Here is a 17,790-nt window from a genome sequence, read left to right on the forward strand (position 1 = left end):
TGGTTTTGATTTGCATTTCCCTGATGGTTAAGGATGTTTTGAGCATCTTTTCATATGCCTATTAGCCATCTACATATCTCCCATGAAAGAGTATCTATTCAGGTCCACTGCTCATTTTTAATAGATTGTTTGTTTTTAGATGTTGAGTTATATGAGTTCTTCATGTATTTCTTATATTAACCCCCATATCAAATGTGTCATTCGCAAATATCTTCTCCTATTTAGTGTGTTGACTTTCTGTTTGTTGATGGTTTCCTTCCATGTACAAAAGCTTGTTAAGCTGATGTAGTCCCATTTTTTATTTGTGCCCTTGTTGCCCTCGCCTGGGAAGCCATGTCCAAAAAGATACTGCTGAGACCAGTGTCAAAGAGTTTCCTGCCTATGTTTTCTTCTAGGAGTTTCATAATTTCCAGTCTAACATTTAAGTCTTTAATCCACTTTGAGTTAATTTTTGATGTAAGAGGTACAAACTTCTAGTTACAACATAAAGAAATCGCAGGGACGTAAAGTGCACAAGGGGAATGCAGTCACTGGTATCAAAATGACCCTGAGGATGGCAGCTGGTTACCAGACTGAGTGTGATAATCATCTTGCTAGACACAGTGATGCTGAATCACTATGATGGCATCATAGTGATGTTAATGTACAACTGCATTATACACCTAAAACTAATCTATCGTATATTAACTATATTTTAATAAAAATTCATTAAATAGATAAAATAAGAAGATCCTTCTGACTGCCAAACAGAGAAAGACTGAGGCAGAGGGTGGGCAGAACGGGTGGCAAGAGCAGAAGCAGGGAAGCCCACCAGGGGGCGACAGTCACCATCCACGGGGAGGGCACAGCTGACCCAGCACTGTGGGGGGGGGGGAGGGCGCAGCAGTCAGGTTCTGGATAGATTTTCCTGGCTGACTTGACAACATTTGCGAATTGGTAAGATGTGGGATAAGCATGAAAAACAAGAGTGTTGAATGACTCGAAAGGGTCTGACTTCAGACCCTGGAAAGTTCCAGCTGCAACTGAGCCTGAAACAGCAGTGGAGTTGTGTGGGTAAAGGTGGAGAAAGGAGAGGGATGGGGAGATGGTCTGGGGCACATTGGGTTTGATATGTCACCAATAATTTGAATATTGACATAAGGTGCCGATTGGTAGAATGTGTCTTGCTTCAATTAAAATAAATGTGAATTAGGAGAATATTGCTGTGTATCTTAAAATCTTTTCAAATTAATGCAGTTATTCTGTGGATATACTATCACTTATGTTTACAATAAAATTTACTGATACATCTTTATTTTTGCTTCATAACTCATACCTCAATTTCTAAAATAGGGACTGTCGCTGAAGACAGAGCATCTTGCCCTCACGACAAGAAGAGTGGCAAGCTTGTAAGTGCCTCCAGAGAGTCAGCTTTTCTTACAAGGCTGAGGAAGCCTCATTTGAGTTTTTGGGACCTCCCTCTTCCTGCCTAAAACCTCCCCCTATCACCTTCCATGAAGTCCAAAATTCCTCCATTCTCAATTGTATGCTACTCTTACTCAGATTGTAGTATAAATGCAACAATATTTATGTATACCTTCCTTCAAGGGAGACATTTTCTCATTCAGTTTGGCATAGTATAGTGCCCTCTTGCTAGGCATACTTAGGAAAAAGGAGTCATGACTTGAGAAAAGAAAGAGAAAATAAACCAACAACAGTGGCTTTTTATAACACAACCTTGGAAGGGAGAATGGAATCAGAGACAAGTGAGCCTGGACTTGAATCTGCTGGTTCAGAGGGAGCTGAGACACGTGCAGGAGGGACCTCTGAATTCTCCTCTACATTGATTCATCCAAGACCTTATCATCAACACGGATGATGACTCCCACGCTTATCTCCAGTGCAGGCTTCTCCTCCAAACTCTGCCTCCTTGATGCCTCCATTTGGATGACACACCATTTCAATGCTCTGTTCTTTCCCTTGGCCCCCTTGGCCTAATTAACTTCCATTCAGCACTCATATCTCAGCTCAAATCTTCTTCCTTGGGGAAGGCTTCCCTGCCATTAGGACCAGATGGAATTCCCCTGTAATACACCTTGTCACCCCCCTGCCCTCCTCTCATACCACTTACTCTCTTCATAATTATGCAGTACTTAGGTAAGTTCCTGCTGAATGTCAGGGACTCCACCAGGCCCTAAGCCCTTCAGAGCATATGCGTGTCTCTTTCACTCTGTGCTGTGTGCATTGTCGGATCCAAGCTCTTGGCTGGTGTACAAAAAGCACTCAGTAAACACTGATGAATAAACGAGCGGATGGTGCGTAAGTGCATACAGACCAAAGTGAAAGGGTCACTGCTGACGCAGAGACTCTATGGCACATTGTATTCGGGAGAGACATCAACTCCAGCATGCTGGACTGAAATAAACTTAAATAAGGCTGATGGAAATGTGTTCTCATTATTGGCTTTGGGTTTTATTTATCTCGTCAAGCATAACATTATTCTGTTCCTCCATAACCACAGTAGCCCCAAGCTCCTTCCAAATAGAAACAACTCAAGAAGTCACTGAACCAATTGTCAGAGAACCAGACATAGGAAGAGGAGATTCTTCATGTCTCCTTTCCCTACAGTGGAGCCAAACTATTTTATAAACACTATATCAGAATTACAGAGAAAAGATATCTCTAAAAGCTTTCTACCAAGGGAGACTCTAAAAGGTCAAATTCATAGTAAGAGCAGAAAAATGGTTGCTGAGCTGGGTGACGGGGAGTGGAAAAACACAGGGCAAAGGTACAAACTTCCGGCCACACAGCGAGGAAGGGCGGATGGTCTAGGGTGTAGCACGGGGACCACGGTTGACAACACTGTCTCACATAATGGAAATCTGTGGAGAGTAAGAGGCAACTGCTCTCACCAAAATAAAAATAAAAACCAAACAAATCTTTCACAACAACTTTGTCAGTATTAGTTTACATCCAAAACAATTTCAACTATAAGTTTTGATCTAATCCACCAGCTTGGATACAGAAAACAGGAGAAAGTACAGGAAAGGGGTAGGTACACAAAATATAGAGAACATTTTTAATAATCAACAGTACTTTCCATTTAAAAATAAAACCTTCACATCCCAAGTATCATACTCAACGTCTTTTTGGCAAGGTCTAAGTCTGACTGCAAATGTATATAAATATTCAAACACACACATTTCATAGCAACCACTTAACCACTCAAATGTAATAACTATAAGAATGGTTTTTCTTAATGGAAATCAGATACAAACTTTGCAGAACAAAAGTTTCCATTCTGGCCATGGATATCCATTACATTCAACTCTTGTAAAACAAACTCAAAAGCAGATCCCAAAACCCTTTTTTCATTAAAGATACATTTGCTGTGATAATAGTGAAGTAAGATGGGAAAAACAAACATGCAGAAATGCAAATTAGTAGTTTAAAAAAAGTACTCAAAATGAAAAACTTTCAAATACACCCAGGCTAAATGCTGATGCAAAGGTGAATGTGTTAAAGACACACTTGTGACCCGTTTTTTTCAAAATGAATTAATTTTCTTTAAGAATGATTAATGTTGGATACCTCCTTCATCGGACGGCCTCGTTACCTCACTGCAGCAGGAAAAGCCGGGGTAAACCCCAGACATTTCTGACTGGTCATCCCCCGGAACGGTACCGAAGGTACTGCCCGAGTGAGACCGCTGCCTCCTACAGTGACTTGCCTTTTCTATATTGGAGGGAAAATAGTCACACTTGTGATCATGTGCATTGGAAAGCACAGGAAACGAAAAATTATTAAACGTTTAACAAAGAGGAGAAACAATCCCCATTCAATAACTCAAAAGCTCCATATTATAAATTCTAACCACCTATTCCCCCAAATCAACATAGATTGTATCAGCTATATAAATGATTTAATGAGTATTATACTCATTTTTAATCTAGATTTTAAAAGAGATATGAGGGATAGAAAATTGAGAAGAATTAAGAAAACATTAGCAAACTAATAAATTTCTATCAAACGTAATGACTAGTTACAAATAATTGCTTTTGAGTGTCACCAACATGCAATATTTGTTGCCTTTTCTTTATTTTTAGAAGCTTAAATGAGTATTTGGCTGATTGCGTGGCTCAAATTGACTATCAAAAATTAGAATTCCCATTTTGCTTTGGGCTTTCCATCTCATTAATGCCAACAATAAAATCTAAAGTAGAAATCAGAGGGCAGGACAAGAACCAAATGAAATATCTATTTTTATTGTTTAAAATAACTTGCATAACTGTCAAAGCGTTGGTTTACTAAGTACATACAGTATGAAAGTCAGAAATGTCAAATCAGCTATCATTATACCCAGATATCCAAACCATTCAGCTTTTGCTTTTAATTATAAATATGCAATCTAAGTTAAAAGTCAAACTTCCTATGAAAAGTATAAGTTTTATGTTATATGAAAACTCAGAAGTAAATTTTAGGGAGACTGGAAAGTTTATTTTAAGGCATTCATGATGCTATATGTAGATAACTCGCCAATGCTTTTATATGTAATTCTTTAACTCCACCTTTGAAAAGTTGTAACAGTGTTTTTCATGAAATAAATCTTTTTTTATGACTTGGCAGTTGAGTGTGGTCCAAATAACTGAAATAACTGCACTAGAAAGCAAATAATGCTAAGTTCTAAACGCCCTTTTAAATGAATCTCGTACAAACTGATTTCACTATACAAAAAAGTCCTTTTCAAGTTTTGTTTTCATAAATAATTAACGGTATTTTAAAGCAGCAGCCTAGCACTTCTCTGGTTTCTCAAGCCCTCAACTTTAAAATGCACGTAACAGTCGGCACAATGAATGGCGCAGACCAGCTGCACCTCCAGGACCAAACCGCCTAACAGGGAGGAACACGAAAGGCAAGCAGTACCAGAGAGCATGTGTAGACTCCTAGACTGAATGTTGTCTTCTAGGGGGTCAATGTCGAAGATAGAGCCGGGATCTGTGCGCCAAACTTTGAGGTCTTTTACCAAAAGGAAAAAATCAACAAATCAAGAATGAATTTAAAAAGTTAGTGCTAAACAGAGTCACAAGAAAGCGACCCATGTAAAGAGCAAACACATAATAAGCAAACAAACTGCAATGCAGACATCAAAGAGAACAAAGAAAATTTGTGTTCACCAGGATACGTTAAGAAAACGTTATGGTCAAATTTAAGTTGCCCTGTTTATTCTCCACTGTCCTTCCACACGAGCCATCCCCCAGCACATGCACACACCAGTGCACCTGGTGAAGCCGCCCCCATCCCTGACCCCGGTCACTTGTGCTCTCCACACACCGAAACAGGTACAATATGTGGTGAGAACTCCTGATGAAGGACATCTGAGTAATTCATGGGAAGTGACCTAGAGATCTTTTCTGAGAAAACAAAATAAAACAAAATTCTCTCCCTATAACATTTTTAAAATGTAAGAAATACATTTTTAAAATGTAAGCAAGTAGCTGCCAGTTTTCATTCTAAGCTAGTGAGTGTGAGCTAATCCACGTAGATATATTTATCTGAAAAGTGCAATAAAGCACGGCACTGAGCAAGGACCAATGAGGGGTGGGGAGATGAACAAGGAAAAGCTTCCTGCTGTCCCCGGACCACAGATTAGTTCGCTGCTGTGGTCCGTAGCAGACTGAGTAAGCCAATTTATTCGCCTATTTTAGTTGGAGGCAAAATCTAAATCTAACAACTTCTGGGTTTGTCAGTCTCTCTACCTAGTGGTTATCAGGTCCTAAAATGATCTGTTGTACCAACAACAGGAAAATAAAAACCTAGTTAAAGATGTCAATTATTTTTACAATTAGTGCTAACACATGAGCCTGTCAAACACACACTTCCCTGACCCATGTCATCACTGAATGGCCTTCCATGAGATCCAAAACCCTTTGATGTTTCAAGGTTAAGTTAACCTAGCACTGAGATTACTGAGAGGCACTGTTACATGACTACCAAAAATATTATTTGAGCGATATAACTGGACTAGCTGCAATAACTTAGAGGCTAACTGCTCTGAAGGGGACAATAGTCTTTTGGGAGTGTGGGTTGTTGGTACATGCTGAAAATTTAATAGCTCTGCTGCCTCATCCTTAGGCTTCATAGGACCCTCGCTGTCCCAGCCACCTTTAAACACTGTTCCTAAGACTTCCCCTGGCTGACTAGAAGGAAGAGCCAGAAAGGAAGTTCTTTGCTTTCTGATTGATGGGGCTTTCAGACAGCTCTCAACTATCCCAGTTCAGAAGTAATATTTTAAAAATATAAGCTATTCATGTTATGGCAAGCAATCAGAATCTCTCTGGGAGGTCAACTTGTTGTAAAAGCACCTAAATGGGATTATTTCTGTTATTTCTGTCACCCGTGCAGATGATGTCTGTGGTACAATATATTGATCAAATACATAAAGTAAAAACAAAACAATTACTCAACCCTTGTTATCACCCATGTCTAATATTTGAGCTGCTTCCTTGCTTAACAAGTAGAAACATTTGTGAGACCAGAAAGGTAGGCATCTAGTTACAGAAAGTACTGGAACTTCACCTGGCGAGTGCCATGAACCCCCTTCGACAGGGTGCAACAATAACACTCCGGGCCCTTTCCCGCTGGGCACCACATCAAACACTGGAGGCGGAGTCTGGCAAAAAAGGAGGCTAATTCTAAAGCTCAGGAAAGCACAGTCTTTTTGACCATGCAGACCTGCCACAAAGGACAATCAGCTTACCCACGATGATGCCAGGTCTCCTGTCCATCTCCACAATGTGAGGATGGACGCCTTTGTAAGCGGCGTCGCTGATGACCTGGGTGTTCTTCCTCACTCGCTCTGTCACGGGGTCATCCACGACAGGAGTAAAGCCCCTCCCCTTTGTCTTTTCAAAATCTTCATGATATTTTACCTGAAAAAAGGAAAAATAATATTAACTCAAGTGAAATTTTCTGATTATTACATAGCTCACAAATTTTTCATATAATGACACCTGTCACTGAATCCACTGTACCTGGATTACCTTCTGCACACACACAGGGTCCTGCAGAAGTAGCACCTGCCTGAGTGTGGTTGGTAGGGTAATAACATGGGTGTAGTAATTTCTAGTTTTAATTTGAACATTTTACCTAAAATGTCATATGGTGTGCTTGAGTGTGATATTGTTATGTTACAGAATGACATGCTTATGATTTTGTAATAAAAAGGGGACTTATTTGTGCAGGACCCTGTATATCTTTTCCATTCCAAAATTAATGTCTGAAACTTCAGCTTCCTAGCAGTAGGAATCAAGTGGTGATATATTCACAGTTTTGCATTATTATGGTTAGCAACTCTTTGAAGTTATATATATACCTTATATCAGTAAGAATCTGATATATGACCCTAGATAAAAGATATATGACCCTAGTTCCTCTCTAAAATGTACTAACTTAGGTACAAATTAATTTTCTATTTCTTAACCTTTATATGCAATAAAACTACAAGCCATCTCCACAACTTATTCAAGAAAACTATTTAAAATTAGATTGAGAGTTACAAATAGTGATATATACATTATATAATTACGAAATTATATATATATATACTTCAAAGCATACATGTTTTAGGTTCTAAAATTGGATTAGGGTAATGGTTTTTTAACTCCGTAAATCATACAAACCACTGAATTTTATACTGTAAGTGGGTTATGGCATACAAATTACATCTTATGAAACTGTTTTAAAATACAGGCATATTTTTAATCTTCCATGCAACATGCAAACACACCAAACTCTGTCTTCAAATTAATTGGAAATAAGTCCAGCCAAATATCTTTCATAAAATGCATTTTTAGTCGTCATGTTAGAAATGAAAACACACCCCAAAAATCACTGAGAAAAATTATTTTATTAGACAATATTTCCATTACATTTCAGTGTGATTAAAATGCCTCCCCAAAAGGACCGGCCCATCCACACTCCCATGCTTTGCTAGGTATCCAGATTAATGGTGAGCTGTAGCCGTCAGCACACTTGGCGATGCCATTCCACAGTGTATTTTAACTGTGAGAAGAAGGATCCAGTTGCACCCTACCATTGAAATACGATTTTGTGCTTCTTTGACATGCCGCAGACCAGGTGTATCTAAAATCAGACTTGGTCTGCCTTTCATCTGCTTACGGTCCTGGGTATATTTTACCTGTAAAGTAAATAGTAGAACATACTTAATAACACAATTATAATCTTAAAAACTTCACAATTTTTCAAGTTTTCCAAATAAGTAAAATGTATGCAATATATTCTAAATTATTCCCCCAGGTAACTTTTTCATTGAATTATATTTTATTTTAGAATAACAACCTAAAGTTTTACTCTCAAAGGTCTCCTTTAAAAACTATAGCAAAAAATGGCCTACATCTTTCTATCAACTAAAAGCAAATGTGTAAATGAACCATATCCACCAACAGTGCAGTCAGTAAAAGTGGTTACCACACTTAAATTGAACAGGGAAAAATCCAAACTAAATAAAACCTAAATTTACTTCCCTGTTCCTATATTTCCCCATTTCCACCATAACGCTGTTGAAGGGTGCACACCAACTTCCCTCCATGTCAGTTTATTTCTCCCTCCGTAGGGGATATGAAACAATGAGAAACAAATCTAGTTTCCTTCTAAGCAGTCACAACTTAAAGGTAATTTATGTTGAATTCAGTCAGCATCTCTTGACAGAAATGCCACTGGAAAGGTATACATCCTAAATCCTAAAAGCCGATCCCCAGGCCCAGAGCCCTTCCTGACAGCTGACCACTGAGACTGATGTTCATGAAGCTGATCATTCATGATGACTGTCGCAGACCGGAAGGCACAGTGTGCGACTCGGTACCAAAACCCTGGCACTTGGTAAGAGAGAGAGCACTATACAGATAGGCACCATGGGACCTTCATGAATAAGTAATTTCTGTATGAAATGTATATAAAAAATTTTCCCTGTAAGTCCTTACTTTGGAGTAATGACCCATTTCTCATTTTGTTTTGCAGAGAACATTTAACAATCCATATTCGATGGAATACATCTGTTAAATGATAATTACTTCACTTATACCTACATGAAAGACTTTACCACTTTCAAAGACACTGGCTACAATACATGAATCATTGTTTAAATGAACACGGCATAGTTTAAAACTAAACATTAAATGTAACTGTTGCTCACATCTGGGAATATCAATAGAGGGCTGTAAGAAAATGTCATTTTAAACATTGGCAGCTTGTGGAAATCATCTAAAATAACACATGTACTTATTGCATATATCCCAAATGTTTCTTAAAAATATATTTTGCTTTCCCAAGAAGAAAACAGGGCTCCATGTAAGCCGTAAATGACACATTCTTTGTGATAGTCCTAAGTGAAGAAAACCACTTGCCGAACTAATATTCTCTTGATTCTTCTTCACTCTTTCCATTTCAGGAGTTACACTTAAAGCCGTAGCTCTTCCCAGCTGACCTTTATAATAAACCTGTCATTTCAAAGAACAAAAAGAATTGTGTACTGTAAATCAATTCAACTAAATAAACACCTCATAATGTTTAAAGAACTAGCCCAGAAAATCATGAAAAAAGAGGATGCTGTCCGAGTTCTAGTCATATTTAAAATAACTGCATCTTAAATCAATCTAATGTATTTCATAGCAGTGAATCCCTGTGAAGGCACTAATATATAGGTATACCATCAGGAAAGCTGTACTAAGCACGTCATCACAAAGGAACATGGTGCATTTCTTCACGGATATACTTACAAATGTCCCCACACACACAGAATAGCACTGCGCTGTCATGGTGTCTTAGTAATTAACTGTGGCAGAACTCTCGAGTGGTTTTCTTTAAACAGGGGACATGCCATGCATGAAAAGGCCAGCCTGCTTCCCACTATTCTGTTCCTCCTTTTCAATGACCATGTTCCTTTTTGAGAGTAATGGAGTCACGTCAAGTGTGACTCTAAATATAGGAGGAAAAGATGAGCATTGAATTCTCCAAAATATAGTTGTTAGGAAAAGTACAAACAATAAGCTGCCTTTGCTTTCTAATCTGGTCAAATAACTTGAGACGTTTAACGAATATGAAGTTTCTTTGAACCTAACAGATTCCCAAATTGCCTCCTCAAAAGAACCTTATCTATATGTTAATGATTTCAAAACAGGATTCTCTCAGCGAGCCACTCCACAGATTGCATAAACAGAAGGGAATCCGAGCAGGCTGGGAGTGAGTGTCTGAGTGAAAACCGACAGCCCCTACAAGGGCCCCTAACATGGGCCTGTTTCATGTCATCTATTTAGCGATGCACACTTTATAATTTCTCCCCAGACATCATCCAAAAATAAAGTTAAAAGCTGGGAGTGGGCTAGGAAAGAACAAGCGCAGGAAGGAAAGGGAGTGGGGAAAGCTGATCTGTGGGGCCGCGGTGCCAGCAGCTACGCTGAGTCCCTTTGAGGAACTACAGCAGCCACGCGCAGAAAGACTAGATAAGAGAATCACACAATAACCCACAGACAAAAACCATCCTGGCATGTCCTGGGAACTCTGGGGAGAGAACGCCTGGCTACACTCACAAGACATGAGACCTTGAAACCTTTCCAATAAATTGACAGTCAGCTGAGAGCAGAAATCAGTATCTACTCCAGGTCATGAACATTTGTAAACATTATCCATTCATTGACATGTGAACAGTATGCTTGCTATCATTAGAAGAAAGATGCTAAGATCACACATTGCTGATGTTCCTCTGGTTCTCTTTAACTCTCTTCAGCTCTGGTGGATCAGAAATTGCGGTGGCCTGTTTAATCTCTCCTTTGTACTTTACCTGTAGAGGACAAGTAAGAATTTTAATAGACAGCACAATGGTCTCCACCCAAACAAGATAAAGGATGAGCTTCAAATGAACCTTATCTTCCTCCACAGCTTTTCCACAGTAGATATGCGTTAACCCTCCTATTCACATCCACTACTGGACTCTGAGTCCTCTGACTTAGCAAGCACAAGTGTTGTTTGTGCTCCTTGAAAATGAGTTCCTAGTAAATATTCTGCTGTTCAATATCGAAACTAACCACAAAAATTCTGGGACTAAAAGTGATGGAAATACAGGGGGAAACATCAGAATGGAGTCATTATAAAAAAACTACAGTGAGGTCACCATGGCAACCTGGGAAAGCCACTGTCTTTCTTTCTGACCTGAGGCTTTCAATCTTCACACACACACACACACACAAAATCTATAGAGGAAAGAATGCAGGGGCTGGGCAACAAAAAAAGGTGAAGGGATTTGCAACGGTCGGTTACAAAGCAGCCCTGGGAATGTGAAGCACAGCAGTGTGGCCCGTCAGTAGCCTTGTAATCACTCCGTATGGCGACAGATGGTTATCAGACTTTCTGGAGTGATTACTTCGTAAGGTACAATATGTAAATGTCAAATCACTACACCAGGAACCAATATAATACTTCCTGTCAACTATAATTTTCAAATAAATAAGTTGTTTTAAAAAATTCACAGGAACTGGTAAGTCTCATTCTCCAAGAGTCTGTCAAAGCCCACTCACTTTTACAGGTACAGGATGGGTAATTCTAATAGTGAAAAGCCCAGTTGCACTTTTACATTCGATGTTTCCTTATTTGATATTCTGTTTCCTCATCATTTTTTCTTTGGATTTTTGAGATAGTTTTTATTCGGGCTTCTCACAGTGGTTAGAGCCACGCTGTCTTCAGAAGGATCACAGCATCATTGCAACGGCCCAGAACAGTCTGACCCACGAAATCTGATTGCTTAAAATCCACAATAACTGACAAATGGTGATGTGCCTCACATAGGAATGTGTTAGCATTTGCAAATCGTTGACTGACGCACAGACCCTCCAGCAACTCCTTTCTTCTCACACCACCTAGAAAACCAGGCTCAATCAAACCTCCCTGGCCTCCTAACTAGTCCTTCAATACCTATTTCCATCTGTCTCCGCCCTCAGGGTAGCCTCCTGGAGCAGGGGCCACACTGTGGCTGTGGGAATCAAGCCCAGCTTCTGGGTTCCACTACCCTCTTCTCCTGCCTTTAGGGTAGGATGCTGCAGGGAAGGAAACCCGAGAGGGCCAGAATTCATCCACTTGATCAGTTAACTGAAAGGGGACTCGTCTAGTTAAACTTGATCTTTTTGGAGGCACTTCAGTGAGTTGTTTGGGATTTTTTTCAACGTGGAAGGAAAGGCATCCGAGGGCTGCTGACGCACTCCCGCCCACTCTCGCTACGCACCAGCTTCCCTGGGTGCACTGGACCGTGGCGGGGGGAGGTAAGCCCTGTGGTATCTGCCAAACCCTCCTGTCAGTTCTGAGCACGGCCGATGTCTGGGCCACAGCTAATCCAAAGTTGTCCTTAAAGATCCAATGAAGCTTCTGTCTGAAGTTCCACCTTCCCTTTCTCTTCTGAGTGGCTGTGGACACCCCAGGGGACTGATACGAAGGGCCAAGAGCAGCCGAGGGAAGCAGACAGGTTCGGAGCAGGTTTCCACTTACAGGGAAAGGTACACAGGCCTCCGAGTGTCCACAGAGCCATGTGCAAACAGCAGCAATGGGCAGAGCAAAACCTTTGAGGACAGTATCTCTGGCAAATACACCCAAGTACAGTCAGACATTTGTTCAGTAAACAGTAAGTGCATGAAATAAATTACCTTGAGAGAGCCATATTTGCTCCAAATGTATAGTTAATGAGCAGATGGCTGCCATTCAAAGTACATTCACAGGAAAGGAAAGCGGGGCTGGGCCTTCTCACACAATCAACAGACACACACAGGTTTTCCAAAAAGTTGCTGCATACGGACTTCACTTTGTTCAGCATGGATTTTGAACCCAAATGCAGACACTCCACCTCACAGTCTTAGATTTGTCTATTTTTTATACACATATATTTTTTCTCTCTTAATATAATGTCAGTGCCTAGTCTGAATGTCATCATTTAAGAGTGGGTAAAGAACCAAACTCTCCCTAGGAAGAGGGCTGGGCAGGGCATCTTAGTTTCAGCTGTCTGCTTTCTCCACTCAGATTATTCCTATCAAAGCTCAACTAGTTACCTGAAGCCAAACTGTACGGTAATGAGGACCCTCTGGCCGGCTGCCTTCACCCCCATCCCTGGGCCACACAGACTCTTTCCATAGGCTGCTACCATAGTTTCCCACTCACAAGGGTGGTGGGAGGAATACGGTGTGGAAACCACAGATAACCAAGGCATTTTTTCCAAGTGGTTTTTTTTTTTTTAAGAAGAAAACTTATTCAGAATCAAGAGAAAATACTGGGGTGAGGCAAGCAATGGGACTGCCCTTCCTCAGGGCCCAGAGCCTTCTCATTTGCTCACATAGAACAGCGAGACATGAAAGCCCACAGACTTGTGCTTAGGCTGCAGGGGTCTTGGTGACCTGGGGTACAGACCAAGGAGCACAGATGCAGAAGGCTACACCTACCCACTGCCATGGCTTCCTGCTTCCTGTGCACCCACAGAAGTTTCAGAGACAGCCCTGCCCAAGCCAGTTCACAAAGCTCCTTCTGGCTCCATCACAGCCAGGCTCTTTGAAAGCCACCTTGGGAAAGAGCCCAGACTTCCCTTTTCTAAACAGAATTCTTTCCTGCCTATTGGTGAAGTTCTTGTTTTTAGCTTACTTTTTTATTTTTTGTAAAGAAAACCCAAAGAGAAGGCAGTACAATCTCATGCACCTGAACCAGTCTACAGCCAGCCAGAACCTGCTGGGCAGGGCCCCTCAAGGACGCTCAGTGATGCCTCAATCTCGTCACCTGGAATTTGGAAACAATAAGCCCCTACCTATCTACCACACAGCTGCCTGTCAGCTCGGCCTCCCATAGATTAGCCCGAGCCCAGCTGTGCAGACACTGGCAGGGGCAGGTAACAATCTCTGGGCCTCTGCGGCCTCCCTTCTCCACCCAGGGCTGGAGCCCTGCTGCCTCTCCCGGACTGAGACACAGCCAAGTTCTCCTACACTAACCCCAGAGCAAAAATCCACTCTATCACCAAGAGTCACCTCAGGGCACGGTCTCAGCCCCTTCCTTGGGGGCTTCTAAAACACACATCTCTCCAACCCAAGCAGGTAGTGAGGTATGACTCGAAAAGTTGAAAAGGGGGATAAGGGTGGGGTACAGGGATTTAGTCACAGAACCAACTTCTCAGCCCTCCACAACACTGCCTCTGTGGGCAGGAGCAGCACCCACATGCCAAACTGTACCTGGAGATGTAGGAAAATGCAATAATGGAGGGGGAAAAAAAGAAAAAATAAAAGAGCCAAGTAGCTGTGCCACTTTCTTTGAAAGTCACTTAATGCTTCTTCCACACTTTTTCCCTACCCCGTTGCTTTTCCAAGTTCTCAGGTACAGGCAGGGCCTGCTGTAGCTGGGGGAGCTGCTGCTCGGGGGTCTGGGGAGTCCTGCTCACTGGTGGTGTTCGCCATCACCATCTGGGGGGGCACGAGGGTGGCCACAGCAAGTGGGGTGCCCAGGACCTCAGGCCTGCTCCTCACGGGGCTGGCAGAGCCCTCCCTCCTCATCACCAGGGGGCCGCACAGGGCAGCTGTCACAGAAGTCCAGCGTTCCATCCAGAGCACCATCAATAAGTGTGTTGAACTCTGAGGTCGTCGTTGTGGTGGCCCATTGGCCACACACCCCCCCCTCAATGCCCAAGTCACCCTTAGTATGGCGATGCCTGCCAAGTGCCTTCTCCTTGCTGTTGGGATGGGCACCTCTCTACCTGCAGCTGCCATCTTTCAGCAGCTTCTCCTTACATTCAGAATCCTTGTCCAGTGAGACCCCACAGCCAGATCCCCCAGGCCAGCCACACAGCCACTGGGCTCCATTCCAAGGGCTTTGGTGGCTGCTAGGTTGACTGACATGTCAATGTCAGAGGGCTCAGGGTCCACGATGATGCTTGGGCATCTCTTGCTGCTTGTGCTGGGCCCCCTGGGAGCCCTCGGTGGGACTGGCGCCTGGGCCTGCTACCTACAAGGCCACACTGTACAGACAGCAGCTGCTGTTAGCTGGAAGGCATGAAATAAAATAGCAGCGCTGAGTAATTGTGGGCTTCCCAGTAGGCAGTCAGGCTCATTTCAGGCCACTGCTGGGCCCAAAGGTGCTGGCTGGGTGCTGGGGTGCCTGGCCCAGCAGTGGTGGTAAACACAGCAGCAGCTCAGGATGATGGTGACGGCTCGCTCCAGCCAGAACCACCAGCGTGCAGAGCTGCAGTAGCAGTGCTGAGCCTGTTTACAGCAGCGGCCTATGTCACAGACGGAGCTCTGAGCGTCCGTACCAGCTCAGGTTTCCTCATGCTGTGGGGGCTCAGCCCTGGCTGACAGGGGTCTAGGCAGCGCCTGGGGAGGAGGAGCACCCGCCACCATGGACCTTCTCCTCTCTGTCCCCTTCCTGTTCCTCCTCCCTGTCTCCTCCGCATTCCTCCTGTTATGATTTTTATTATTCTGAATTTGATGAGTTTGAAGCTAAGATAGGTTTGTTTACTTATAGTTGATGGATAGCAGAATACTTAGCATGTATCGAGGGCTTAATAAATATCTACTGAATAAATGAGTAAATTAGGGCAAAGAAATGGAAAGATTTTTAAAAAGAAGGTAAGTCTCCCCCACTCCCACCATCCTCCAGGGATGCTACAAGGACACAACAGTGCTCCTGCTGATTTTCTCCTCCACCTAGGGGGAACTCACTCAAATTCCAAAGGCTTTTAAAATCAACTCTTTGGAAGAGTAAGGCTGCTATTGGCTTTATGGTAAAAAGCCCACGAGGGGGGTCAAAAACAGAAAGAAAATAACTGTTGAGGTTAGCACCTTTGAAAGGATTTCTAAATCCAGGAAGCTTAGATTTGAATCCCAGCTCTGCCCTATTGACTGTGGGTCGCTGGCACTTCTCTGACCTCTGGAAGACTCAGTTTCCCACAGCTACAAACCAGAGAAGAAGTGGTACAGCCCTCAGGGGCTCAAATAAGGCATGTAGCATGGGGTCTACATCAGAGGTACCACATGATTGTTAACTATCATTGCTTTATTAGCAATGGGTTACTGAATAATCAAGTTCTCCATTTTATTTATAAAATTCCCTGCTCTGACATTATGCCTTACAACTCCAATCAAGCCAGGTCTTCTTTCAACCTGGCCCAAACACTCACTTTTGTCTTGGCTGACAACAGACCCGCAACTCTCCGGGCCCTCGCCTAGACACAGTTTTAGAGGTTTACCAGCTAGATTCCAAGGTCCACAAAGACAGGAACTGGGTCTTCTCCATCTTTGTGTGCTGGTGACCAGGATAATGTCTGGCACATTGGCTGCTTAGTGCAGACTTTTTAAAAATGAACAAACATGGCTAAATTATAGCAAGACAGTCCCCAGTCTCCTGGACTAACACAGGAGGGCCACTGTTCATGCCCTTCTACCTGCAGCTGTGAAAAGGACCATCCATGCTGCAGAGGGTTCAGAGGATTTCAGAGAACACTATGAAGAATAAAAATAGGCAGCATTTAATAAAATATGAGAAAACGGAAACAACTTGCCGTACTCAGCTGCTCCTGGTTCCTCCTCACTCTTTCTATCTCCGGTGTCATGCTCACGGGAGTGGCCCGGTAGCACTGCTCCTTGTACTGGAACTGGGAAACAAGGTGCAAGACGCTGTGTGACTGAGGGGTGGAAGTGGTACCCACATCCCAGAACAGGTGGCCAGAAATGCACGTGCTGGAGCATTCCCTAGTTAAGAATCTTCATTGGGATTGTATAGCATCTAGCGATATGGAAGTTTGCCTGGCCCACTGCAGAGGGGCTTTTTCCTAGCCAGGGGATCAGACCCATCATTTTTGGTCAGCTTTCCCAACAACCACACAACATCTCCGGAAATAAATGAGTATCCAACACAGAGAAAAAAATGGTATGTCTGTCAACTGAATTTTTCACAGGCAAAAGTAAAACTTGAGGTTAAAACCCCATTATAAGGAACTCCACAGAGACAGTCTTAGTCCTTTTTTAACGTTTAAATTTAGCATTAGGGAATTTTTTTCCCAAGAACTCACTAGGGCTACAGATAAAATGGAATTGAGATTCCACCCTTAACAGTGAATGTGCAAGTGAAATTTGGTAAGCTTGGAAAATACATGAGAATGGGGCAGGCCCCTTCTGCCATGTGGGACTTTCCTTGTGCCATGGGATACGATTTGAGAGGTTAGACGGGCTCTGGGTCTGCGATACCTGTCTGAGTTGAAATGAGAAAAGGTCTAGTGGAATCTCTATGGACAGCAAAACACAAGGAGATGACTCCGGGTAGAACTCAGAAGAAAAACAATCTATAGAACAGGACTACTGATGTAGAGAGACCATTGTGGTTGACTGCTAGTGGAAGTAGGTTTCAGGATATAAGTTTGATGTGGAGACCATTCACATCTTGTATTCATCCATTCACAAATATGCTAAGTGCTTTGCAGGCAACATCTCACTTCTTACGTTAGTCCCTGTGTTATGGATGAGGAAATGGAAGTTTGGAAAGGTTGGTAGCTTATGAAGGTTATAGAACAAGTAAGGTCTGGAGCTGCAACTGAACCTACAGCCCAAGGTCCACATTCTTCCTTGTTATTCCAGTGTTATCTAAATTTCAGTGTTCTCTAAATTTCCTCACTTTATACAATCCTTACCTATATGCCATGCCAGATACCACCTGTGCTGTGATTTATATTATTAGTTTTCATTTAATTAACTAGCTACTATTTTCTAATTAAGTTGTTTTTAAGTGAGT

General features: G+C 42.4%; 1 protein-coding gene across 1 annotated transcript in view; it reads right to left on the minus strand.

Moving 5' to 3' along the window:
* The window catches only part of NEBL (nebulette), a 161,552-nt gene that overhangs the window by 27,324 nt on the left and 116,438 nt on the right, over positions 1-17,790 (minus strand). Inside the window, 7 exon segments of the mRNA XM_037058095.1 lie at positions 3,571-3,714; positions 4,903-4,995; positions 6,737-6,908; positions 8,072-8,176; positions 9,402-9,494; positions 10,742-10,834; positions 16,565-16,657. Coding sequence (XP_036913990.1) covers positions 3,571-3,714; positions 4,903-4,995; positions 6,737-6,908; positions 8,072-8,176; positions 9,402-9,494; positions 10,742-10,834; positions 16,565-16,657 — 793 coding nt within the window.

The sequence above is a fragment of the Sturnira hondurensis genome, unplaced genomic scaffold (genome assembly GCF_014824575.4).
Source record: "Sturnira hondurensis isolate 20B ecotype Veracruz unplaced genomic scaffold, ASM1482457v3 Scaffold0009906, whole genome shotgun sequence".
Taxonomy (NCBI): domain Eukaryota; kingdom Metazoa; phylum Chordata; class Mammalia; order Chiroptera; family Phyllostomidae; genus Sturnira; species Sturnira hondurensis.